The following is a 27,660-nucleotide window of genomic DNA, read 5'->3' as shown; positions in this document are numbered from 1 at the left end:
AGCAGTCGTGCGCCACCGTGTGATGTCATCGACCACATCACCGACTTCCCCTCACGCCGGCGACCAAAACCCACCGTCGAACTCTCTTGGCAGCTAATCCCTTCCCCGCGCGCCTTCCCTCTCTCTCTCACCCGATCTCCTCCTTCAAGTAGCCCAACACCGCCGTGCGCCACCCTGCGGCGTAACCGACCACCTCACTGGCTTCCCCTCACGGCGGTAAGGAAACCTTACCGTCGAAGCCCCTTGGTAGCTCCTCCCTCAGCCGCACGCGACCAACCCGAAATGGGTCTCGACGCACGGGTTTCTCCCCATAGCGCCGCCGTTGGCCACCTCTACGCCACCGCACCACCACTAGCAGCCTCGTCCTTCTCCAATGACCCCTCATCTTCCTCCTTTTCTCCAACCGAAGCCCCAGCTCCTGCCTTCTCTCTTCACGGATCTGTTGGTTTGTGATTTGTGTGTTGATTTTGTGATTTGAGTATAAATTTGTTTGGTAAGTTTGTATTTTGTGGTGAATTTATAAAGAGGGGCGAAGGGGAAATTGTGATTTTGCTATGAGGTAGAGAGGGACGTGAGGGGAGGAAGAAAACGTAAAATAAGTACTGTTCATTACTATTCATCTCACTATTCACAGGACGATAGACACTTTTAAGTATAAGGATATATATATCTTCCTATAACTTAAAAGAGGTTATACTCATTACTAGTAATGAACAGTAAAGAGGGTTTCTTTATTTTTATTTATTTATATTTTTTTTTCTGCATGTTTGTTTGACTTTTCTGTTTCTTTTTGGGTTCGTCCATATGAATGCCAGTGTGCGACGTAATACCACAATCTGCGTCCCTCTCTACATCATCACAACAAAATGATCTAATTGTAAAAGATTAACATACTGATTTGAATATACATAAACATTACTTTAATTACAAACATTGAAATAAATTAAATAGATTATGAAATTTTATTAAATATTTTTAAGAAATTAATCTCAACCCTTCATTTTAAGTCCTTAGATTTGATCTAACAATAGAAATTTAAACACTGATTTAAACTAATTTAAAATTTAAATAATTAATATATAAATAGCATATCATACATAAACTATCAAATTTAATTTATAAAATACTAATCTTTTATCATTAAATAAATGATGAAATTTTATTAAATATTTTTAAGAAATTAAAACTATATAAATAAATAGAATTTTAACATAATTTAAGTATGATAATATCCTTAATTAACTAAATAAATAGCATATCATACATAAACTATCAAATTAAATTTATAAAATACTAATATTCCATCATTAAATAAATGATAAAATCTTATTAAATATTTTTAAGAAATTAAAATCATATAAATGATTAGAGTTTTAACATAAATTAAATATGATAATATTCTTATTTAACTAAATTGGGAAAACGTGCGTGGAGAATGCTAGAGAGGGAGAAAGGAAAAGTTGGAAAAAATGTTAGTTTTTGGGTTTTAAATTCCAACCCTTCATCTTTAATCTTCAAATTTAATCTAACGGTAGAAGTTTAAATATTGATTTAAACTAACATAAAATAGATAATTAAAATATAAATATTCTATCATACACTTAAAATTAACTTTAATTTATAAAATACTAATTTTTTATTTTTAAATAAAAGATAAAGTTTTACTGAACATTTTTAAAATAATAATATTATATTATACACTAAAAATCAACTTTAATTTATAAAATACTAATTTTTCATCATTAAATAAATAATAAAATTTTATTGTACATTTTTAAGAAAAAAACTATCTAATTAATTTAAATTTTTAATATAATTTAAATTTCATAATAAATGATGAATATAAATAAATAATAATTATATATATATATATATATATATATATCTTCTTTATCTTAAAAGCACGTATAAAGATGAACAGTAGTGAACAGTGGCACCGTTTTTTTTTTCCAGTTCGCTTTTCTCGTTCCGTTTTGAAATTCAGTTCGAATTTCAGTGTTTCCCTTCCTCTTCCTCTTAGTTCGGTTAGCACCGTTTACAGACTAAAAATATCTAATCCTTATGTAAAATATCTAATATTCACATATAAGAGATGAAATATCTCATCTAATCTACACACAATTCACATTTACAGAACAATTCCCAAACTCAACTCGAAGAAAAAATTTTTCCGTGCTCCTGAGATTTCTTCTCGCCGTTGGTACGCCGTTCACTTCTATTTCACCTCTAACTTTGTTTTTCTCTTTTCTGATTCTCGAATATATTTTTCTGTTTGTCCGTGTGCCTTTGAGTGGGGGAGACGGAGGGAGACGAAGGGCTGCGCGTGGGGGACTCCGAAGGTGGGTGCGATGGTCGCCGCCTTGAGGGGAACTCCTCGGTGGTGGCCGTGAGCTTCGGTGGCGACGTACGGCGGCGCGAAATGAAACAAATGGGTGAAACCCATTTTCGTTCGGTTTCCGTGGGGGAGACGGAGGGCTGCGCGTGGCGGCCTTCGAAGGTGGGTGGGATGATCGCCACCTTGAGGGGGACTCCTCGGTGGTGGTCGTGCCCTTCGGTGGCCGCGTACGGCGGCAGAAAACCACATAAATGGGAGAAACCCATTTCGGTTCTCTTTCCACGGAGGAGAAGCATGGCTGCGCGTGGGGAACATTGGTGGTGCCGGGGATGCTCATCGGCGTGAGGGGAACACGCCGGTGTAGGCGGTGATGATGGCCGGCGCTCGCCGGCAACGGGCTTCGCTGGAGGAGAGGAGCCGAGCTCCGGAATCGCGTAGGAGAGAGAGAAACTGCTTTCAAAATAAAATGTTTCCGAAATCAAATAAATTATTAACTATTTATATGTTGTATTATTTACAATTTTCCATCTGAAAATATTAAATAATAGTAATTTTTTTTTTTTTTTTTTTACAACTCTACTTTTATTCTTACTAGAATTTTATATTGTTGAATTTTTTATATAGGTTGAGCTCCATGAAATTGAAAGTGGAAACAAAATATCTCAACAACTAGCTGCTCATATAAAAATATCAAAAGTATGGATCTTTTAACTTTTTAGTTTCATATTGTGAACTGATAACTGAAATAGTTTATTTTGCTTCTCTGATTTTAGAATCTTTTAAATTAATTATTTAATATCATTTATTCAATATTTATTCTGTTTGAACTTTGAGCTGTATTAAATTATAATTTCAAAATAAATGTTATTCCAACATATTTAAATGTTATATCTTATTAGTTACATATGCATGTTTATAGAAAAAAAAAATTTAAAAATTGTTATAAAATTACTCATAAAATTCTACCGACAAATTTACTTCTATATGTAAATACTTACATCAATATTTACAGTTTTACCCATATAATTATACATAATCAATTAGTACAATATTAAAATTTTTAAAAATCGAAAATTTAATTAAATAATTTGATAAAATAGAGTATACATTCAATAAAATCAATATTGTGCATAAACTTATATTTTAAAATATGCTTCAAGAACAAAATGAAATAAAAATTTTATAATAAATATTATACATATAATAAATATTTGATAAAAAAATAATAAAAATTAAAAATAATATGGAGTGTAGAGTGTTAGAAGGTAATGAAGATTTTTTTATAATAAATACTACTAACCAGTATAAATAGTAATTAACAGTCCTGTAGTATGTGATACAATAATAAACAGTACTGAACATTACTCGTGAATAATAATAAACAATTACAGTAATAAATAGTTTTAAACAGTAAAATAAATGATAGAATTTTATTAAATATTTTAAAAAATTAAAATCATGTAAATAATTAGAGTTTTTAATATAATTTAAATCTTATAATATTTTTAATTAACTAAAATCTTTTTATCTAAATGATTTTCTATCATTATAATATCTTTAGAATTTTCAAAATAAAAGAGATTTACTTTAATAATGAAAAATGTGAGAATAATATAAAAATAAAATATTCTGAATTTTTTCAATGCTCCTTGAGTCATTGAATATTATGATTGAATTTTACAACTTGTATTTTAAAATATGCTTCAAGAACAAAATGAAATAAACATTTTATGAATATTAATAATAAAGTTTGTAAATAATAGAGATGTACTTTCCGATTAAATAATTATTAGATTTTAAAAAATGAAATATAACAGTTGAATAAAAATTATTATAAAATTGAAATATTCTCAAATTATATTTTTTTAATCATACCTCTTATGCTATTATTTTATTACTAAACAATTTGTTTTCCTTTTACTATTTATAGTTGAATTAAAATTTAAAAATTGTTATAAAATTACTCATAAAATTCTACCGACAAATTTAGTTCTATATGTAAATACTTACATTAATATTTACAGTTTTACCCATATAATTATACATAATCAATTAGTAAAATATTGAAATTTTAAAAAATCCAAAATTTATTTAAATAATTTGATAAAATAGAGTATACATTCAATAAAAATAATATTGTGCACAAACTTGTATTTCTTCAAGAACAAAATGAAATAAAAATTTTTTGAATATTAATAATAAAGTTTGTAAATAATAAAGATATACTTTCTGATTAAATAATTATTAGATTTTAAAAAATGAAATTTTAGTAGTGGTATTAATGAAAGTTTTTATATATATAAACTTGAGACAAGAAATTCTACCGACAAATTTAGTTTTATATGTAAATACTTACATCAATATTTACAGTTTTACTCATATAATTATACATAATCAATTAGTAAAATATTGAAATTTTTAAAAATTGAAAATTTAATTAAATAATTTAATAAAATAAAGTACACATTCAATAAAATTAATATTGTGCATAAACTTGTATTTTAAAATATGCTTCAAGAACATAATGAAATAAAAATTTTATGAATATTAATAATAAAGTTTGTTAAAATATTTTTAAATTATAATTATATAATTATACTTCTTTTACTATTATTTTACTACTAAGCAAATTTTATTTCCTTTTGCTATTTATATCTAAATTAAAAACCTCATAATTTATTCTGATTACAGTTTTACCCATATAATTATACATAATCTATTACTAAAATGTTGAAATTATTAAAAATCAAAAATTTAATTAAAGAATTTGACAAAAACTTGAGACAAAAAATATATATAAAAACTTGCAAACAAAATATAACATTTTCATGAATTTCAAAATTTGTTGTTTCCTTTTATTTGTTTAAATATTTAATTTAACTGTAAGTTTTTTATTTCTACTTTCTTCATCAGCAATTCATGCTATAACAATTATATAATTTATATATCTATTGGTGGTTTATTTCTAATTTTCATTATCTCTTTTTTACAGCTTCGTTAAATTTGCTGAGTTGACTGAGTTTTTTTAGTCTTTTATCAAGACTACCAAGGTAACCAACGATGTTATAAATATATCTTTTTCAATAGGTTGTTTTATTCTGTTGGAATACATACTTAGATTAAAAAGGTTTTTCAATTTGCATCATTATGAGTTTCTCTTTTATCCAGTTATCGAGAAGAATTATTTCATTCCATATATAAATGAAAAGTGGTAAGCTTATATTAATAAATTAGTACAAATTTATCATTATATGATTAATTAATTCTTCGATATTCTTATAACTTTGATTCTTGTTTAAAATGATTCCCAAGGTACTACAAAACATTCTAAGATAAACAATTTATATGAGACTCTTTCTTTAGAAGAAAGAGAACATATACGACAAAAAAAGAAAGAAAAACATCTACAACAAAGGAATTTTACGAATGATACTACTCAACATGAAGAACAATTTTTCTCCCAACCAATCGTTGAGGACGAAACAAATGTGTTGGGAGATCATATAGAATCCGTACACAATAATGAAGAAGTCAGGCCATATTGTACAAAAAGACAACGCACTTTTCGTGCCGGAGCTGGAACCAGTGATATATCCTCCGTTGAACAATTCGATTATAGCTCTAATATTGGTAGTTCTGGAGCACTCTATCAGGAAATAAACACAGTTGAAATTACATCAACAAAATCTCTATTTCGGGGTAAGAAAGATGTATAAAATTAAATCGTATTTCTTTTCCTTCTTTTCCTTTCTTACATACAACTTCATTCAATGATACCATCATTTGAAACTATAGCAACTTTAAACATTTACCTCATTTTTATGATTCATCTTTCTTCCATAGGAAATCAACATCAACAATCAGCTGGTCATAGGAAAATATTACAAACAGTGCCATTTGAGGCAACTCTCTTACCATCAGTACCATTCTGTAAATTTTGTGAAGCAAAAAGATTTCAACATGAAACAAAAGGTTTTTGTTGTGCCGATGGAACAATCTCTTTAACTACAAATGATGTTCCAGAACAACTTTACCATTTGTTTACTTCCAACACAGTTGAATCAACCAACTTTCTTACGTATGTTCGCACATACAATAACAAATTTGCTTTCACATCATTTGGAGTTAAATTTGATAGAGATTTGTGTAGAAGGAACAAAGGTATTTACACATTTCGAGCTCAAGGTCAAATCTATCATTATATTAATGATTTGATTCCTTTGGATGGACATCCTTCATATCTACAATTATATTTTTATGATACCGAACATGAATTGGACAATCGTGTTTATGACATTGGAAGATTGGATTCATCAACTGTTGCTCAACTTATGGATATTCTTCATGTTAATCCATACTCAACATTCTTTCGAACTCTTGGAGATCTGCCCAATTTGGAAAATCACAAAATTCATATCAGATCAGATGTGGGTTTGGATCAGCGTGTTTTTAACACTCCGTCAGCTTCTCAAGTAGCAGTTATTTGGATTGAAGATGATGATTCAGAACATTTGAGAGGACGAAATATTGTGGTATTCAATCATGCAGGTGGAAGTTATATAGTCCAATACTATTTTGGCTGTTATGATCCACTGCAGTATCCATTGTTATTTCCTTTTGGTGATACTGGTTGGCACCAAGGAATATTAAGAATAAAGAAAGGTGATAGACTACCACAACAAGTAACAAGAGCATCAGTCGATCCTCAACAATCAGTATCAGCAGAACAACTGCTTATAAAGGAACAAGAAGGTTAAAATAATAATTCCTCTTTTAACTTTTAATTGTTCTAATATAACAATGTTACATTTCTAATTTATTAAATTTATTATCTTACAGTGCTGAAAAAAAACAGAAAACAACAGGTTGTCTCATGTCGCGAGTACTATTGCTACAAACTTCAAATTAGGAAAAATACAAAATCTATTTTACTACTCTCGGGCCGTTTACTGCAGCAGTTTGTTGTTGATATGTACGTAAAAATTGAGACGTCAAGATTGGATTATTTTCGTAATAAGCAACAAGAGATTCGATCTGAAGTATATCAAGGAATAGTTGACAGTCTATCATTTGGACAAAACAATGCTTCTAAAGTTGGTAAACGCATCATTCTGCCTTCTTCTTTTATTGGAGGTCCAAGAGATATGCGTAAGAGATATATGGAAGCAATGGCTTTAGTCCAACGCTTTGGAAAACCGGACATCTTTTTAACCATGACATGCAACCCAAGTTGGAAAGAAATCTTAGATGAATTGGGTCCACAAGAAGAAGCACAAAATCGTCCTGATTTGATTGCACGTATCTTTAGAGCAAAATTAGAAGAACTGAAGGATGAATTATTCAAACGGGAGATATTTGGGAAAGTTTCAGCATACGTATACGTCATTGAACATCAAAAAAGAGGACTACCACATGCACATTTCTTGATCATACTACAAAGAGATTGGAAAATCTATACTCCAGAATCTTTTGATGAAATTGTATCAGCAGAAATACCTGACAGAGAAAGAAATCTACATTTGTACAAGACAGTAAAAAGACATATGATGCATGGCCCCTGTGGAGTACTGAATCCGAACAATGTGTGTATGAAAGCAAATGACAGTTGTAAAAACCACTTTCCAAAATGTTTTGTACCTAACACAACCGTTGGAATCGATTGTTTTCCACAGTACAAACGTTGTGATAATGGAATGACTGTCAAAGTCAGAGGTAAAGATTTAGATAACCGTTGGGTTGTTCCACATAATCCATATCTCCTCGCAAAATTTGATTGTCACTTGAATGTAGAAATTTGCTCAACAATCAAAGCAGTCAAATACCTTTATAAGTACATTTATAAAGGTCATGATCGTGTTGCTTTCAACTTGATTCCTGGACAAAACATCCAAGATATAGATGAAATCCAACAATTTCAATCAGCCAGATGGATCGCTCCACCAGAGGCTATGTGGAGAATATACGGTTTTATTCTTAATGAAATGCATCCATCAGTTTACAGTTTACATCTACATCTTGAAGATCAACATCTGGTAGCTTTTCATGCACATGACAACCTTAACAATATTCTGAGATCTGATTTTACGGCAAAATCAATGTTGACTGAATTCTTTTCAACAAATCAAACTAATGAAAATGCACGAAAACTACTGTACAAAGAATTTCCTGAAACTTTTGTTTGGAACCAACAACACAAAATATGGACTCCAAGAAAGAAGAAAACTGTTATAGGCCGCATTGTTACAGCAAGTCCATTCGAAGGTGAAAGGTATTACTTACGGATATTGTTAAATCATATAAGAGGCCCTTTATCATTTGACCACATCAAAACAGTTGGCAACGTCACTGCACCAACCTTTCGTGAAGCAGCTACATTACATGGTTTGTTACAAAGAGATACCAGTTTGCAAGATTGTATGCAAGAGGCTTCCTTATACCAAATACCACACAGTTTAAGACGGCTATTTGCAACAATTTTAGTATACTGTAATCCAACAAATCCTAGAGAACTTTGGGAATATTTTGAACAAGATATGTCAAGTGATTTCCAAACAAGTGTTGCAACATCAGCAGATATTAGGACAAAAGTCTTACGAAGCATCTCTTCTACACTTGAATCGATGGGAAAAGACATAAACATGTTTCATTTAATAGAATATGATGTCTCTTTTGATCAGAACGAAACTGAAGCTAGAGAAATAAATGATGAATTTGCAGTTTCAATACCAGAAGAAGATCTTATGGCTTCGATGAGTCTTAATTCTGAACAACAACACGCATATGAATCAATTTTGCAGAAAGTCCTTCTAAATGAATCTGCTGCATTTTTCATTGATGGTCCGGGCGGAACAGGGAAAACATTCTTATATAAAGCACTTCTCGCTACAGTAAGATCAAGAAACTTAATTGCTCTTGCAACTGCATCGTCTGGTGTTGCTGCATCTATTTTACCTGGAGGTCGAACAGCCCATTCACGCTTCAAAATTCCATTAGATCTTGACAAAAATAGTACTTGTTGTGTAAGCAAACAAAGTGCTCTTGCCAAATTGTTACGTCTTGCAAAGCTAATCATATGGGATGAAGCACCTATGTCTAGAAAAGAATGTATGCAAGCATTGGATAAAATGTTACGAGACATAACTGATTCAAGATTACCATTTGGTGGAAAAATTATCGTATTCGGTGGAGATTTTCGTCAAGTCTTACCTGTGATTCGGAAAGGCACAAGACAAGAAGAAGTTAATGCCAGTTTAGCATCGTCATATTTGTGGTCTACTTTAACTAAGATTAGGTTGAGTGAGAATATGCGAGCAAGATTCGATCCAAACTTCTCAAATTATTTACTTCAGGTCGGAAATGGAACAACACCAATCACAATTGAGAATAAGATCAAAATTCCCAATGAAATGCTCATTCCTTACAGAAATGATGTGGAGTCTTTAGATGATCTGATCGATGCAGTCTTCCAAGATATTGGCAGCTATTCAGAAAATTTATCCGAAATGACAAATCGAGCTATCTTGACACCAAAGAACAACTCTGTCGATGAGATAAATACAATACTTATTCAAAGATTTCCTGGTACAGTTACACAATACTATAGCTTCGATAAAACGATTGATACATCAGAACAAGGAATCATGGAGGTTTTTTTAAATACATTGACACCAAATGGACTTCCACCTCATGAGCTGTTATTAAAAAAAAATTGTCCCATCATGTTACTCAGAAATGTCAATCCTTCAGAAGGTTTATGCAATGGAACACGTCTTATTTGTCGCAACTTTGAACGAAATATCATTGATGCTGAAATTGCAGTTGATCACCACACCGGAAAAAGAGTTTTCATACCAAGAATTCCTTTCTTGCCAAATGCAGATGACAATAGTGGTTTTCCATTCAAAAGAACACAATTTCCTATCAGATTAAGTTTTGCAATGACAATAAATAAAACACAAGGACAGACATTAGATTTTGTTGGTGTATACTTGCCTCAACCTGTATTTTGTCATGGCCAACTCTATGTAGCACTATCAAGAGCCAAGACTTCTGCTTCAGTAAAAGTTCTTATAAGACCAGTATCAACTCAAGATTGTGAAGAAGCTGAAACAAATAATATTGTTTATAAAGAATTACTAACACTAGCATATCCATCATAAACTTCTGTAAGTAATCAAATTTCAATATATACCTCTCAATTAAATACAATTTGTTTTTCCATTATGTAATTTTCAGAACTTCCTGTTTTTCTATTATTGAAATTGTCTTATTTAAATTCAATTGTTTAAACTAATATTTTTTTTCTCTTCATTTATAAGTAGGCTTCAACATGCGGACTATCTATACCTCAATCAAAGACATTACTCCAAGTACAAAAAATTGGAGCATCAAGATGATTGTGTCAGACAAATCTCCCAAACGTACTGCACAACATTCACCGACAAAATATCAAAATCTGACATTGATAGACCCTGAGGTAACATTGATATCATTATCATTCTTGCAAAAATATACTTAATATTTATATTATATTCCTTCACATGATATATCCAAAATAAATATGTTTTCCCCTTACAGCATAGATTCATTCTAACTATATTCTCAGATTAAATCTTATATATATTTAATAAATACTATTTTACAATCAATAGAATAGAAATAACTATTCATTTATACAATATTATGCAGGGCAACCGACTACAAGCAACAATTTTCGACAAAGATATAGACCTACGTAATGACATGTTGCACATCTTCCGGTCTTACTACATCAGTAATGCTTATGTTAAGCCTTTAGATCCCAGGCATAGAATTGAAGCGCATGAATACCAGTAGATCTTAAATTCAAGAACAATCATCGAAAACATTCAAGATAATGAAGTGGAATTACAACCACCAGAATATGATATTATCCCATTCACCAATCTGCATGAGTACAAAGACACTGGAACTGAAATAGGTAAATATCACATCGATATATTTAACGTACATCTTGATACTCTCATTCAGTTTTCACAATTTTTTTTTTTAACATAATTGGACAGCTATTCTGGCGATCGCAATATACATGAAACCTCCTAGAGAAATTACCTCAAAACATGGGCCAACAAAAATTTAAGAAATATATGTTATCGACCAGAGGTAAAAAAGATTTCTCAACTATATATGTGATATTAATAAATTCTTTAATTAACTTATTTTCAATATTATTTCATTATACTACACTTTTAAATATTTTCTCCTAAAATTTACAGCCTAATGCCCATATGGTTGACTATGTGGAGTCGATTTGTGGATGGTGAATGCCGAACAATCTCTGATATTATTGAAGCTAAGCCAACTCTACTCGCAACACGTATAAAAGTTGGTTCATACAATGGTATATCACACAACTTATAATATCAACATTTATTAAAAATAGAATGTTATTATCTACTAACAAATATCTTTTCTTTATAATATAGGTCTCTCTCTTTCGTCTCAACCAACAAGTGTATTTACCTTAAATCCTGTCATCCCTGCTGCAACTCCATTATGTCAATGGTAATTCTTTCTTACTTTATTATATACATATACAATTTGTACCTACTATATCTTTTCCTCCATTATTTCTCTCATTCATTTTAAATTATTCTAAAAATATTTAGGACAATGCTAAACCATGCACTGCTTGAAGAAATCGTCGAAAAAAATCTACATCACACAACGGCATCAGCATCAGCATCGACATCAAATGTTGACATGAAAGACATAATTAAGCTTGATGATCTTGCTGGTTTTCTTAAATCATTACAGCCGATGACGGTACATTTCTAACTTTATCTTAAGACTACATATTATTTACAACCACTAAAAATATATATCTGTTGCAAAATTAATGCAGAAAGCAAAATTTTGGATTAAAGCAACTATTTGTGTGGTTGATCTCCATCAAATATTCTTCTACATGTCCTGCATTGGATGTAAAAAGGGACTGGATATGAACAAAATGAAAAATTTCAATGTTATCATTGCAAATACATGAGTAATGCACAACCACGGTATACATCTTATATTCATATTTTACGTCGTAAATGTTCCTTTAATCAATTTTATATTATATTTAAATTATTGCTTAATCATTCAGACTAAAAAATATAGTTTGTTTATATAGCTGTCGAGCTTACATCGAAGTTGACGATGGTAATGGACGACTAGGAGCTGTCATGTTCGGTAAAATCGCAGAAGAAGCTCTAGGTTGCACAGCAATCGAACTAATGGAACATACATGAGAGGTAACCAACTTATTCAAATTCCAATTTATATTTTAAAAAAATTTATTTTTAGATATTCAAATAGGAAGTTATTAAAAATATATTTTACATTAAATTTATTCACCATATAGGAACATTTACCGTATATCCAAAATATTGCAAAATTATGTTCAACAAAAAAATGGATCATACAATTGGGTGCAGATTTAGATCAACTCCAAAAACAACGTCACAAAAACTTCAACGTTCTCTTCATAAATGCTGCGAATGAGGAGAACAATGCTGTGAATGAGGAGAACACACCACTTTGAATCCATTATGTAATATTCAGTTGTTTCAAACTTTACTTTTAGTACCAAAAAAAACAATTATGTAATATTTAGTCGTTTCAGACTTTACTTTATGTAATATTTAGTTGTTTCAGACTTTACTTTTAGTACTAAAAAAACAATTATGTAATATTCACTTTCCTGACTTGCTTAAACATATAGTCTCTCTAAATCTATTATCAGAGACTTTAAACAATTATAATTTGCTTAAACAATTAATTATGTTATCTTCACAGACCTTATCATTAATTTCTCTTCTTCTACACTAGATGTTTATATTTTAGAATAATCTAACACAGGACAAACGTGCATCGCACGTAGATCCACTGCTAGTATATATATATATATAAACGGCCAGATGGTCCCAGAAACCACATGCATGCAAGGGCTAGCTCCAGGGAGCTGACGTTCCCTGCATGAATGGTCCCCACAGATCAAATCAGAATTGGGGACGGAGGGGGCGATTGTCAAGTAGCTAGCCTGCAGTGCATGTCTGATGCGTGATTCAAATTATTGACCCAAGCTTCTCTCTTCTTCCTGTCTGTAAACAGTTAAAAATATTTCATACAAACTCTAGCTAGCTAACGATCGGCATCCAATGCGCTGCCTTTGCTTATGGAACGATCCCTTTCTTCTGAAGTGGTCACCATCTCATGCAATGCCAAAAGCATACAACTCTTTAGCCACAAGTGTGTCAACAAAAAAACTTGTCTTCTTCTTATACAATCAAAAATTTAATAATCACGAGCAAGCATAGACATGTCTTCCCTAGCTAGCTAGCTAGATGTACTTGCTAATCTTAAATGATCAAGTCATCTCCATAAAAACTTGACATAAATGTGTTGATCAAGACTTGATTAATATATATATATATATACACATATACATACACACAGTACATGACTAGCCAGTGCACGTTGCGTTTATGTGGTCCTTGCCTCCCTGCAGGCCGGTGTGTTAAATGCGATCGAAGATGATAGGTCTCTTTTATTAAAACTCCTTTTTCCTGTGAGATTTATTTCTATCCCAAGTAGAATGCCTTTTAGGCCTCAAGGGTCAATTCAGAGAGTCAGAAAGAAAAAGACGATTGGAGTTTTAGATGTTTTCAGGGGTCAGCCATGGCATGTCCGAAATCTGTGAAACTTAATTGGTTGCCCACCTGCAAGCATGTCTCGCTTCGCAGACAAAGATTTGGGTATCTTTTTGACAGGCTAGATCAATGACCCAACCCCTATCATCAACAACAAATCATGTCTAAAATAAAAATGTCTATGATTTTTAACAGGATCTTGAAGATGAAGCGGTACTGTTAATTGCTACGTGAGAAGTAAAACTAAACCCACATATATTTAAAGTAGGAGGGATTTAATACAAGACCTATGTTTCAGGTGGGCGGTATTAATATTTTTTGATTAATTCACTTTAATTAGGAATGGTAAGTATATCACATTAAACCTGGCCATATTTTTACTGATCTCATTGTTCTTAAGACTTCTCCCATGCATGCATTTTCTTTTGTGGGAAGGGATCTATTCGTGTGCTTGCTATATCTGTCCTTATACTGCGAATAATACTCCACGATCGATCATGTGCAAATCATCTTTGTATGGGACTGTCCTCTTCTGCAAGTGGTTTTCAGGCATTTACGACTCCAGTTGTCAAAATCCACAACCTCCCCACAATATTAAAGGATAAAATTACTTTCCTGGCCAACACTTCATGATGAGGACCTCTACGTACACTATGAGTCGAGGGAGGACCCTTGTGTTAGCTGGTCGGTCCGAAGAGATAGGGCACCGCTAGAATTGCAAATGAGGATGTAGATCATGATGGTGACGTCATAATTTTCATGGTTTTAACTTTTAAATCTAATCCTGGAGGATTTCAGGCCTTGTTATTGAGCATCAGGGCAACCACAGAATTAAGTTTTATTCTTTTTGATCTTTCACAACTTCTATACTGTCGCAAGTGGCCCTGCATGGCTTTAGCCTTTAGACCACGCCCTAGCTTTAGCCAGAATGGAGATAAATTGGTCCACACGTTCTATAGAGACAGAACCCGTGACTTGTTCCTAGTACACAGGTGAACAAGATCATGCATCTATCACATTTGAGGGGTGGAGGAAGGGGGAGATAAAAAAAAAAAATGGCTAGGATTTGGTGAAGTTTTGGGACTGTTATTTCATTTCAACTTGAGATGTAGGAACAATAATTGAATACCTTGAGTAATATTTGCTGGAAATCAACTCCCCCAAATGGTTCCTAAACTAAAATGGTGGCGTATTATGGCTTAAATTAGTTGATTGCATAATATTGTGCTGAATACAGTGTACTGTAGCGTCCAAACACAAGATAAGTGGAGGTTTCCATACCGTTTCGTAGGTACAATACTTATCTTGATAACCAAGCACGCTTCTTGATTTAGAAAATAACTGTATTCGCAAGTTGCAACTCAGGCCCATTCAACCATCGTCCAAATCCAAGTCCAAATGGCGTTGTAGATATCAGCAACAAGATATGATTTGGTACTATGTTTTCAATTACATTGCCACAGAATCTTCCGGACTCAGCCGAAACATGAGTGCGCATGGTAACGACAACCATAAATCTCCTAGGACAACTAAAAAAATAAAAAATAGAAGTTTTTCGATTTCCAAAAGCAGATAGAAATTATATTGAATTAGATTAACCATGCTGTATTTATGTCTTGCTAGTAGGTAACGTGCCATGGGACGCAAGTTCACAAAGAAAACACAAGTTGATGTCTCAAAAGATCCAAGGGCATATTTTGCTAGAGAAACAGATCAAGCTTCCACAGCATTCCCCACGCCCCCCCCCTGGTGAGCAGCATCCACAGCAAAAATTAAAGAGGGAAGAAGCAGTTAGTACTATTGCCAAGTCCCACAAAGTGCATGGAATTCAATTGATATCCTAGAATCTGCAAGGATCATTTGATTATTCCTCTTTCAACAACTGGATCATCCTCCTCGCATATGAGCACCCAGTTCGCCAAACTGATCATCAGCTTCTACAGTATCATCTGACAGACGAACAGCATCCAGCTTTTGTTTCAGGATTTCTATGGCATTGAGTACCAACTGAGAAGCTTTGACTGCACCAGTAGATTCTACAGTGAATATAAAACTATCTTCCTTGGCCTCAATCTCCACAAGCCCTGGCTTCCCCATAGCCTCCGCTTTCTTGATCACTTCATCATCGTAAGTGTATGCCTCAGGATCAACCACTACAACCTAATAAAAAAAATAGAAGTAAAAGCCTGTTACGATGAAAAACAATGCATCCAATGAAAGGACACATCAGAGAGTGCAGAAAGAACTCAGAATATGATCACCACAAAATAATAAGGGGTAATTTCGAACTGCCTCTTTATGGATGGGGTTAATTCCAATGGTTTGTTGATGGTTTCCAAAAGGTGAGGAAAGTTGTAACTAGCCCAAATGACATAGATTGTCAAATCCAAGTGAACCGGGCCAATAATTCTTAAAATAAAATTCCATGCTCATTGTATGGGTATCTGTATAGACATGCATCATTTCTACAGAATGCAAATCTATCAAACAATCCATTATTACATGAGTCACCTAAGCATTCTCATACAAGAAAGATGTCTAGTCAGTTTGAGCATGTCCTATAATTCTTTTTTTATTGGCACCGGGTGCCCGAGAACAAAGTCCTGACTAATCATGAGGATGCACAGGGCCTCAACAAGGAGTTTCTTGCAAGTGCACCTAGGGTAATTCTAGGAGAAGTTCTCCCAATCTGATGGACCCTAGAAATTGTTTGCACCCAAAAAGATTCGAACCTTAGACCTAGAAGGAGCATACCACCAAGACCAATGCCTTTACCACTTGAGCCAACCTCTAGGGGTTATGTCCTATAATTGAGCAGCGCACACTTCAATACAGTCAAGGTCATAAATATATGAAAGAAGTCCCCCCATATATGTATATATAAGAAGTTGAAAGCATAGTGCCACATTGGTGGTGGCACACTACAGGAACATGCTGGTTCTGAGAAAGAAATACCTTTTAAAAAGTTCTGAGAAAGAAATAAGAGAAAATTAAATGGAGGGAGAAACAGAGAAGAATCAAGATACCAAGGCAACAACTAAAGCTTGAGAGATTTTTTTTTTTTTTTTTTTTTAGGGGAGGGGGGGGATAGGAGCTGAATAACAGAAATTATCTCTAAAACTTAGTCGAATTTCAGCCTTCAGATCGACCAACCTGCAACAATAGACACGTCAAAATAACCTGACCTAATACACCATTTGAGTTAGGACCCAAAACTACAATTGACCAAAGAAATATCTTATCCAATGCAGGCTATAATCCCCATGAAAAATCTCAAACATCAATAACTAAAAGATCTTCCCTTTTTTCTAAGTCTTCACACTTTATTTCAAAACTTTTTTGTTCTTTTAAAATCCCACCTCTTTCTTCAAGAAGAGTGTTTAGTTTTAGCATAGGACACATAGCAAAACTATAACAAGCCACCAGTTATCTCATGAAAATCAGAAAACGTACACCAAATTCTACTGTCTAAAGATAATTGTACATCATAGAAACTGCAAGGCTGTAAATGCCAAGAAACTAGATCTCATAGTCAACTTAGTCTCACTAGACCATGCATACTTGTAACCTGCAAGTTCCGCACTGCGAAGATGAGTAACCCACGTGAAGTGGGTAGGTCATAAAAGTAGCCATGAGTGCGAAGTCTCAGATAGGCTACTTGCTAGGCGAAATTGGGCCACAAGTGATTCTAGAGAAGCTTCAAACTGACTAGTCTTTTTGGGGTTATAACGCAAGTGTAACCAGCGCTTTCCCCCATATCATTACACATGCTTACCAGAGCTATTCCGCAATCAAAATTTTCTTTGCCCAGTTAACAGCAGCAGTTTTTCTTCATCCAAAGTTCCCATAACATGGATTAATTAGTCCAATTATATAGTTACATTTAGTTTGTCCTACACCATGATCCAAGAAGGAGGAGGAGAAGACACAAAAGCACATGCGACTAATAACTGCCACACACATTTAACTGGAGACATTGAGATATGCCAACCTGAAGTCTTAGCGTTTTGAAACTACAGTTTATATGTTGACTTTCCATAACTTGGTCCCAACATTATAGCATATCTCCAAAATATACTCATTTCTGCTCCTTCAGAGCCAACATCATCCAACCGAAGGCAACTATATCTAACTATTAATAGAACTCTATTTATACGCACTTGAGCTAATAGCTAGCACCATCTATGCTACCTTCCCTTTTGATCTCCTTTCTTCTCTAGGGACAGCAACTTGATAATTCCATACAAGAAAGTAAAGTAATTGAAGTGAATTATGGTGTCCTTAACAAAAAAGTCCACCAAGGCAATCACCTTATGGAAGAACATATACAAATGCACATTTTAAAGCTTCAGATTTGAAAACAACGAACCTGTTGGGTAACAGGGTCGATGTCAAACACTTTGGTAGGACTGCTCTCAACCCAACTTCTTTTATCCTCCAGCGATAAATTTTCCATCAAGTCTTCATTAATTCTAATCATTGGTTCATACATGAATGTGACAGTAGCAGCAGGCGACCATTTTGCATGATCTTTACCAATCCCTTTTCTGGCTATAGCTCTCAGCCTCAGCTCTTGTCCACGACGTAACTTCACAATGATAATGCCCCTAAAGACAATATAAATTAACTCAAATATAACAATCTTCAAATCCTTAATTGTTATGGTGAATGAAAAGCTATTAGATTAAAGAACAGCAAAACTTCTGTTGCAGTAGAAAATCAATAAAACATAAGTAGAAGAAGATGAAAACTAAAATTACAATTCACCAAGTGTTCAAAACTTTGTAAGATACCAAGAAACTGAGTAAAGAAATTCGGTGTATATATTCTTCCAACAAAAAACTTGCAAGAAGTCTGCTAATTGCACAAGAGTAGTGCTAAATATACTTACACTATTACTTACAAGACTTATTTTGTTAGTTTTCTTTTAAAATTCAAATTTTGAAATTCAAATTTCATAAATTTCAGCATATCAATAATTGACATGTAAAGAAATAAGTTTTTCTTAAGTACGTTTAACATTTTCCAATTGCACAATACATACATAAAACAACGAGCAATACAAATCCTCAAACTTTCATTTTCCTTTGCTGGCCATCCTCAGAAACCACATAGCACATCGCTAATTAAGAAATGCGGTCATGTATAGTACACAGTTGCATTTTGGCCAGACATAAAACCGAGCTCCAGCAGCCCTAGAAGAAGACCCTATTATATGTTACAGATAATTGCTAAAAAGCCAATTTTTCACTCTAAGAAAACTTTATCATCTTCACAAAATCATTTGCTAAAATTGCAGCGAATAACCTGAAAGACCACAAAATAGCTCCATCACAATATCTGAGAAAAAAATTTAAAATTTGAAATTTAACAAATTTAGGGGTATAATAGTAAGAACATTAGGATAAATTCTTGAACCCCCCAAGAAAAAAATGAGGTTTTTCCTAACCTCTGCTCGCCGGGCTCATTGGGATCGGAGAAATCGACGGGAACGACGGTGTGGTCGGAGCTGTAGAGGTCCTTGCTGGTGACGTCGAGGGTTTGGTCAGTGAGGCACTTGGCACGGAGGTGGAACTCGACAGAGCAGAACTCGCACTGTCCGTCGCCATCGCAGGCGTCGCAGTCTCGGGAGAAGCGCATGCTCATGGCGCGGTCGCTGGTGAGGGGGATGAGGCCAAGGCGGTGGGCGATGAACTCGTCGTTGAGGACCGTGGAGTTGACCTCGATCTCGACCAGGTCGATGGCCACGGTGGGCACCTCCGCGATCATGACGCGCCTCAGAGCGTTCGCCATGCTGGCGTCTGTCTCCCGCAGCTCGAACTTCACGACGTCGTCCCTCATCTCACGGATCTTCAGCTTCGGGAAACGCTGGTACGTCACTCCTCCGTCCATGTTCGCCGTTTTTCCTTGCTTTGTTTCTTCTTTCTGGAGGTTCTCAGTGGGTTTTTCAGAGGGGTATATATGATGCCCACTCTCGAGTCTCCGACTCTCCACCCAAGGCCATTTTCCAGAAACAATAATAGATTCACGCGAGGGTGGAACATTAAGCAAAAATATTTGGTTTATAAAATAAAATTCGAAATATGCGGGTGTGTGAGATTAATTTTGTATATTTTTTTATAATTAAAGTATTTTTTATTTATAAAGAGTCCATTTTTTCCAAGTGTATAACTTAAAAAAAAAAAAAAAAAATCTCTCATCTCTCATTTGTAAGGATTTTAGAGATTTTTTGCATTAAAAAATATTTAAATTTTATATTTTAAAAAATATACTCTTAAACTCAAGGTCTTTACCACTTGATTCAACCCGAGCTACAATTACTAATTTTTATACGTGGGACAAATCATTTTCATCCATTTTATTTTATGCAACTCCCAGCAACCCGTTTCACCATTTAGTGAAATTTACATTGCTTTCAGTGTTGTCAATAATGAGTCCCATTGGAGTAAAAATAATAAAAACTATATTTATAAATCGGTGTAGATATTATATTTAATAAAATATTTATACAACATAATTTAAGTTATAACATAAATTTGGCAAACCCTAAGTCATATACCCATTATGAAATAGTAATAAAAGAGTTATAAATTGAACATTTTTCAATCATAAAACGAAAGAGGCGTACTCTCCCTAATAACACGAAATTGACTTATCAGTAGGCCCGGTTAAGTGAATTTGGGTCATCTAGGCTTAAGCCTTTTTACTTTTAAATATTGAAGCCTACTTGTAATGTCCCGGCCTGTAGGGCCCAGGCCCAAGATCCTTTTCTAAAACCAAAACCCAGGTCACCCATGAAAACACAAAAGGAGGCGCACAAGGTCTTCTTCTTCCCTTCTTCTTCCCACAGGCCGAAGTCTCTCGCTCTCTCTTCCTCTCGCCCCCCTCTCCCTCTTCCGTCTCTCCCTCTCGCAAGCTTGTCGCGCTCTCTCTTCCTGAGACGCCTCTATTCCTCTTCGACCGTCCAGAATGCACCAGTGCCGGTAATTCCCTCTTCCTGTCCGTCCGTCTCTCTCTCTCTCTCTTCTCCGCGATCTTTTTCCCGTTGGACTCCTCAGGCTGACGCCCTCCGTCTCTGGTTTCAGTCGCCGAAGCCGGTAAGTCTCACTGTCTCACACTTTCTCTCTCAGTCCGTGCCTCTATTTCTCGCTCTATCCCGTCTCTCTCTCTCATCCTCTAATGATGTTTCGCAGCGCCAAGCCCCACGCCGTCTGTCCCGGGTTCGTGCCGCGACGATCCCCGACGTTCCGAACACCACACGCTGTAGGCCCTCTCCGTCCTTATCCCTCTCTCTCACCGTTTACTAGCTCTCTCCCAGTTTAATTCGCCTGAAAGAAGCTCGAAATCTTCAGTCATGGGGAAGTCACGCTCGCTGTAAGGATATCTATCACATTGGGACTCGTTTAATTTCGTTTTTTTTTTGTTCAATCCGTACTTGGTTCATCATAATTTTCTGCTTTATTTTTTTCTCTAATAAAAATATTGCTCTGTAAACTGTAATGGTGAAATATAACGCAGACCGCAATCAATGTCTAAAGCGGACCTCAAATTCGAGAAGAAGCGCCAGTTCTATGGCAGTAAGTCTGGATTCCTTTTATATCACGAAACAACGAGTTCTCTTTTTCCTACTATGTTGTATTGCGTGTGCGTGCGATAGTTGTTGCAATTACTAATCAATATTGCTCTCAGTGTTGTCAATCATGAGCCCCTCTGGAGTAAAAATAACGTTCGGTTAGTATCTAAGGAGATTGAAATACCATGGTTGATGGTAGTTTCAGGGCTTGTATTTTACCATGTTAGATACTCGTGTTTGGTATTGTGGGACTTTTTCGTTGCCTTTTTTTTCTAAAGGAATATAGATTCCTTTTGTTTCCTTGTCAGTAAATGATCATTTGGTGAATTAATTTGGCTGGTATTGGTACCGTTGAGATCGTTTATTAGGATCGTGTAAATTCATATCCATATTTAAACCCCTTTTTTTCTGCTATATATTTAGTTCAGTTTTTTCCTGAAAATATGCAGAGGTTAGAGAGACTGTTGCTTCCTTGAGTGCTCAGAAGGCCATTGGTAAGGTAATATATCCTTACAACCTTTTGTTGAGCAAACTGATCTTTTGGGGATAATCTTTGTACATTGTCGTCTTCCTTTTCTGTTTGGTGATAATCTTTTGGGGATAATCTTTGTACAATGGCATACTAAAGTTACACACTTTTATTTTATATATATGATTTTTTTTCCTTTTCTGTTTCAAACCCTCAACTTATAGGTAGTGGCACTTGCAAAACATATTTGAATGGTGTTGGTACTCTATATTATGTAATAGTCCATTCTATGTTCTGTTAGAAAAAGAAACTTCGAAGCCGGCAGAAGAAATTAAAAGCATATGATCTCTCTTCTCTCTCTGAGTTCCTTCCTGAGTTGAAGTCCCAGAGGCAACCAACTGAGTTAAAGCTGAATTGTAAATCCAGGCAAAAGTTAATGTGAGCTCTCGACTTCCATGATTTACATCAAGTTGTAAGGTTTAATTAGTCCTTGACTCCTTATACTATGTGCTAAAGTCTTTCTTAATGTATGATGGGTTCATCGTGATCAGCTTGAAGGAAGGAAAACACTTAAGCATGGTTCTTAGCCATCCTGCATTCCTGTCAGATCCCCTTGCCGCCATTCATCAACACCTACAAAGCACACAACCGATTGTAGATGAGAAGCCAGAGAAAAGGAGTAACAAAAATGGAGGAAAGAAGAGAAAGGGAAAGAAAATTAAGTCTTTAGATGGACCCCAATCGATGGTCGTGTGAACTAAAAGATAAGCTTCTGCTGTTCTGCTTCTGTGTTGTTCATATTGAATTCTTCTGCCTTCAACATTCGAATGTGCACATTCTGAATGTGAGATGTGCTCACCTTGTTAACATATCTACTGGGCTTGTTTCGTATCTATTTTCTATTGATATCTTTTGTCTAACCGGTTTAGTTTCTCTCTTTTTTTTTATTGGATCAAGGGTACCATTCAAAGAAAGTTATAATTTATCGTCAGTCCTGAAGTAGACCAAGGCCGCGCATTTGGTAGGATTTTCCATGTCTTAAACTAAACAGTCCTATTATTGTAAGAGACATTGGGCAAGAACCTATGTAACGCAGGCCTGATAGAAATGATTTTGAATAGTCCTTCGTAAATAGTCGTTGGCCGGATATTGCAGGACTAGTCTGGATGTACCTGCTGCTATAAATTAATAAAAACCAATCAAATAGAAAGGCGTTTAATTTGATGTAAACATGATTTGGTGTCCAGGAACATTCGCCGTTAGATGGTGAATGTATTTCATTTTATTATTATAATTTTTTTAAATTTTTGTATAAAATATAATAAATAATTTTAACTTTTTAAAATTTAAAATAATAATAATATTAAAAAATAATATTATAATAATATTTTATTTCATTTTAATTCACCATCTAAATAGAGGTGAATCCACGGTTACATGGCTCTGGACTGAGTGTTCAATCCGTGCGTGCGTGCGTGCGTCCGTCCGTCACCTCTAAAGTAGATAGTTTTAGCTGTGGGATTGTGTTGGAGATGGTGATCAGGAAAAGCTGTGGGATTGTATTGGAGATGGTGATCAGGAAAAGAAGCTGCAAAGGCTGTCCATGCCACAGATAGGAGAGGGAGACCAGATGGGATGAATCAGTGCGGAGATCAAAGCTGATTGTGGCTGGCAACGGTGAGAGAGGGAGATCGGGTCGTTTTGAATCTTTTGAACAAGATAAAATAAGGATTTCAGATCAAGGTTTTCTGCTTCTTTGAGTTTGCGATTGAGACTAATTTGAGATATACAATCCAATCATCTAGTTTATTTGAAAAAATTGCCGTACTATTAAAATGCCTTTTTTTTTTTTCACGGAGAGTGAGATGTGAGATAATAAATAGTAACTGATAAGAATAATTATTCTTTTATCAAAATCCAAAATCAATGTTTATCTCATCAATTTTGTCTCCTCTTATCCAATTTTTCGTATCCTGTTTCATGCTCTGGCACAAGGATAAGAGTATTGTATTTTTTTAAAAAAGATTAAAAAAGAAAAGGTCGGTATTTTAATTTTATTGAATAAGAGTATTATAAGAGTACTATAATTCTAACAAATACATTTTATAAAGAGAGCATAAATTTGGACAAAACGTTCAGTATTGCATTGGAAAATAGTAAACACGTGGAATAAAGCACTGGCCTTTGCATACAGTTTCCATAACAAAAGAAGAGTAGATTTTTAAGAACAGAGAATTAGAAACTTTACAAAATGAAGCAACCTAGCTGAAACGCGATCAATCTTTTGAAGCAGACTGGAAGATAAAAATTGCAGTTAAAACGATCACCAATCCGGTAACTGCCAAGGCTACTGTAGGCAGGGGTGATGTGAGCCCAAAATTCTGTAAAAAAAAATAATAATAATAATAAGACATACAAGCATTTTATAAAATAACTGTTTATGACAGTTGCATTGTTCTCTTAATATTTGATAAGCAAATAAAACTTAAAAAATGGTTTTGTGTGCTTGTTTTTCTCCTCCCTGCATAAAGACAGAGGAAGAGAGAAGGGTGGGAGGTGAGATACTTTTGTTGATTGGGCTTTATATATAAAACTGCAAGTTGTATCCCAGCTCACTAACACACTGACAAATGGCAATAATAACAAGCCTTGAAATTAAACTAAGAGCCTCAGCAAAGCCAATTACTGTACGTAACATACCTCCAGGAGTCCCTTGCCTGTTGCTATTTCAACACTAATAGCCGCTGCAAAGCCAACCATTGCAAGCCGGCCTAGCCATACATCCACATTACCGTTTGCCTCCTTGCTACTTTGCTCACATCTGATGGAAAATGACCGCATAGCTTTGAGGGCAGGCTTCTTTTGACAATAAGTTCTTCGTATCACTACAGATGGAAGTAAGCATCAGCTCCCACCCGCTTAACTTAAAAGTTAAGAAAATGATCCCTCAGTCTCCAAGACTAAAGAGGAAATTTGGCACTAAACTTACAAATAGTTCAAACTTTTCTTTTTGTATGTTGTCTTATATATATAGCATCCATACAGAAAATAAGGGGATTGAGAATAGAAAAGCCGGAGTACCATTTAAGAGAATGAAAGAAAAGAATCAAAGAAGGGGAAGAATGACCAAGTTTAGACAGGAATCACTACAAGAAAAATAAGTTTTTGTGGCCATTTAATTACGGCGAAAAAGTTATTTGTGACTAAAACAGAATCATTTTGACTGTAAATAATCATTTCGCTAGAATTAAATGGTCACAAATAAATAATTTTCTTGTAGTGAATGTTGATGACATATATGCACTCTTAAGCTTTCAGAGCAATGAAAATCTAATAAAATCAAATCTGTAGAGGTCTTGTCAAGTAAGCATTCAAAACCACATTAAGCTCATGAGCTCATAAGAACTAGGACAAAGTAGTAGATTCTTAAGGAGAGACGATGACTAACATAACAACACGTTCTATGAGGTAGCATGTAATTTATGCGTTTTGAAAGCACTTTCTTGGTCTTCCAAATATAAAGCACGGATTATTTGACAAGTATAACATACACGTATAAAAATATGGAATTCTAATGAAGCCCAATGCGACGTCAAACAAAGCAACTTTAAGGGGAAATGAATAAGACTAATATCCAAAGCACTCTCTTGAAAACTTAGATCTACTGGGTTAGTGCCAAAACCATGACATGTAAGACTCGATCGCATGGATGTGTAAAATACAAGATTTCAAATCCTAGCAGGAAAAGAAGGAAACGGATAGTCAATTTAAAGTGAGTCAACAGAATCCCGGCCATACGTAAATATGACACAAATTTAAGCAAATTATACTGAAACTGCGACTTCTTTTTCCCAAAAATAGTTGTGAAGAGAGGGGAAGTACTGCTTACCCGCTTAAGCATAATGGGCAGTAACTCACAAGCTTGCAATTTTGTTCTATTGAACAAGTTGTACCGACAACAGCCGCACATACAGCCTCGGTAGTATTTCGTAAGTTTTAAATTAAGGTAATCATTCCAGCCCATATAAGATACTTGTTTGTGCAGTAATTTCTTTCATTATAAAACCTTGAGGGTGCTTGCATATTCACCTTTTAAAAGTGATTTATTTCACAAGAAGTTTTGGATTCCAACTAGTTGTGCAACATTTCAAAATTTCGTTTTTAAAGACGTATATAATATCTCAATAAGAAAAACTGGATGAAATGGGGGAAAAAACATTAGAATCCTTACATAGCGGAGAACCGGTAGAGAAGGAAGACCCAGTTGGTGAGCATTTAGAAAGAGGAAGCCGAGGAGTTGCAGCAGGGGCTTTGGCCATGGCAGAGCTAAAAGCACGAACATCTGCCACAATATCTACCATTATTATCCCAGACAAATGGGAACTCTAGAACCCGAAGGGAGAGGGGAAGAGAGAGAGAGTTACCGCTAAAGGAAAGGGAGAGAGACGCTGAGATTGGAGCTACAAAGGCCATTGGAGAGGAGTTGACAGTGGCGCCACGGAGTTCGCCTCTCGGCTGCAATCGAAATGAAGTGAACTTTGTGAAGATAGAACTGTATCAACTGATAGATGACGACTACTCAGAATGCGGAGATGGGAATGTGACACGTGTACCATACCTACTTCAGAATTTGGGTGGTATTGGAACATTTTTGTTTTTTGAAATATGAGAGGCAATAAGGTTTGGACAGAACTAGCGACAATGTTTTTTTAAATATTAATTATTAATTAGAATAATCTTAAATATAATTTTAGTTCTTTTCACTCTTTTTTTTTTTAAATTAATTATTAAAAAAATAATATTTTTTTATATAATCTTACTTTTCTCGAAAGAAATGATCTGAATGCATAATGCAAAATATTTTTCTCAGTAAATTAGTTTTTTTATAATTAATCTATACACATCACATCAACAATGTTGCGTAAATCATAATTAAGATTTTCTTTTTGGTGAGTTGTTAAAACGAAAATAATAAAGTTGGTTTAGGGAGATATCAATTCATTTCATCTTATTATTATAATTTTTTAAAATTTTTATATAAAATATAATAAATAATTTAATTTTTTAAATTTTAAAATAATAATATTATTAAAAAATAATATTTTATTTAATTTATCTGAAACTATTTCAGTTCATATTTTTATTAAAGACACTTAGAGTTGGCTAAATTAGCCCAGATTTATTAAAATTAATCCCTCTTTTCTTTTTTATAATTGAGGGCATGCACAAAGTTGGCTAGTTTTTTATTTTTCCTCAAAGATGAGTTAAAAGTGTTTTTGCACATTCTCTATTTACACAAGTTGAAAGGGGAAGAAAAACCAATTTCTTAGCATCTTATCTTTTTTTCTTTCTTAAATATTACATTGTGATCTGAATTAGTGCTAGCAGGAGGAGAGGCGGGCGGCTCGAGAACTGTGAGTGCCTAAGAGGGATATTGCTTGCAGAGAGGAACAAAGCTGAAAAAAAGCTCTGAAGTGTTGATGAAGAAGTGCAATTCCTTGCACATTTCTGCCATATCGGTGGAACTAGAGCTGTCTAGTTCGTCTCAAAAGTGTGAAATGTCTTTTACATCATCCACAAGTACCTCACAAAGATCCAAAAGTAGATGAAT

General features: G+C 34.2%; 4 protein-coding genes across 4 annotated transcripts; 2 read left to right on the top strand and 2 right to left on the bottom strand.

The window, feature by feature from the left end:
* The first annotated feature begins 7,305 nt into the window (after positions 1-7,305).
* LOC118344836 lies at positions 7,306-11,170 on the top strand. The gene is made up of 2 exons (XM_035686263.1): positions 7,306-9,981; positions 11,024-11,170. The coding sequence occupies exons 1-2, from the start codon at positions 7,306-7,308 to the stop codon at positions 11,168-11,170; spliced, it is 2,823 nt and encodes a 940-aa protein (XP_035542156.1).
* A 4,396-nt stretch (positions 11,171-15,566) lies between these two features.
* Positions 15,567-20,040, bottom strand: LOC109013568 (DNA-directed RNA polymerases II, IV and V subunit 3-like). The gene is made up of 3 exons (XM_018995714.2): positions 19,457-20,040; positions 18,377-18,614; positions 15,567-16,167 (listed from the first exon to the last, which is right to left on the bottom strand). The coding sequence occupies exons 1-3, from the start codon at positions 19,897-19,899 to the stop codon at positions 15,895-15,897; spliced, it is 954 nt and encodes a 317-aa protein (XP_018851259.1). The 5' UTR covers positions 19,900-20,040; the 3' UTR covers positions 15,567-15,894.
* Positions 20,041-20,809: 769 nt separating this feature from the next.
* LOC109013573 lies at positions 20,810-22,969 on the top strand. The gene is made up of 6 exons (XM_018995719.2): positions 20,810-21,104; positions 21,201-21,381; positions 21,526-21,584; positions 22,030-22,079; positions 22,351-22,487; positions 22,601-22,969. Exons 2-6 carry the CDS (start codon positions 21,362-21,364, stop codon positions 22,803-22,805), a joined length of 471 nt encoding a protein of 156 aa, XP_018851264.1. The 5' UTR covers positions 20,810-21,104; positions 21,201-21,361; the 3' UTR covers positions 22,806-22,969.
* Positions 22,970-24,133: 1,164 nt separating this feature from the next.
* LOC109013562 (stress enhanced protein 1, chloroplastic-like) lies at positions 24,134-26,660 on the bottom strand. The gene is made up of 4 exons (XM_018995707.2): positions 26,474-26,660; positions 26,281-26,391; positions 24,750-24,934; positions 24,134-24,430 (listed from the first exon to the last, which is right to left on the bottom strand). Exons 1-4 carry the CDS (start codon positions 26,520-26,522, stop codon positions 24,326-24,328), a joined length of 450 nt encoding a protein of 149 aa, XP_018851252.1. The 5' UTR covers positions 26,523-26,660; the 3' UTR covers positions 24,134-24,325.
* Positions 26,661-27,660: the final 1,000 nt, after the last annotated feature.

This window comes from Juglans regia, chromosome 16 (assembly GCF_001411555.2).
Source record: "Juglans regia cultivar Chandler chromosome 16, Walnut 2.0, whole genome shotgun sequence".
NCBI lineage: Eukaryota > Viridiplantae > Streptophyta > Magnoliopsida > Fagales > Juglandaceae > Juglans > Juglans regia.
The sequence above is the reverse complement of the archived record's forward strand: the minus strand, read 5'-3'. Positions and strand labels throughout refer to the sequence as shown.

Bases quoted from the DNA above. Each gene is read 5' to 3' on its own strand.
- LOC118344836 (XM_035686263.1), top strand. From the start codon at position 7,306: ATGTACGTAAAAATTGAGACGTCAAGATTGGATTATTTTCGTAATAAG. The intron at 9,982-11,023 runs GTTTTTTTAAAT...AATATTATGCAG, and splicing joins CAGAACAAGGAATCATGGAG to GGCAACCGACTACAAGCAAC.
- LOC109013568 (XM_018995714.2), bottom strand. From the start codon at position 19,899: ATGGACGGAGGAGTGACGTACCAGCGTTTCCCGAAGCTGAAGATCCGT. The intron at 18,615-19,456 runs GTTAGGAAAAAC...TATTGTCTTTAG, and splicing joins AATGAGCCCGGCGAGCAGAG to GGGCATTATCATTGTGAAGT. The intron at 16,168-18,376 runs GTTCGTTGTTTT...TTTTTTTATTAG, and splicing joins TCGACCCTGTTACCCAACAG to GTTGTAGTGGTTGATCCTGA.
- LOC109013573 (XM_018995719.2), top strand. From the start codon at position 21,362: ATGGGGAAGTCACGCTCGCT. The intron at 22,080-22,350 runs GTAATATATCCT...ATGTTCTGTTAG, and splicing joins CTCAGAAGGCCATTGGTAAG to AAAAAGAAACTTCGAAGCCG. The intron at 22,488-22,600 runs GTGAGCTCTCGA...CATCGTGATCAG, and splicing joins AAATCCAGGCAAAAGTTAAT to CTTGAAGGAAGGAAAACACT.
- LOC109013562 (XM_018995707.2), bottom strand. From the start codon at position 26,522: ATGGCCTTTGTAGCTCCAATCTCAGCGTCTCTCTCCCTTTCCTTTAGC. The intron at 24,935-26,280 runs GTAAGGATTCTA...TTCCATCTGTAG, and splicing joins CTCTACCGGTTCTCCGCTAT to TGATACGAAGAACTTATTGT. The intron at 24,431-24,749 runs GTATGTTACGTA...TTTTTTTTACAG, and splicing joins CAGGCAAGGGACTCCTGGAG to AATTTTGGGCTCACATCACC.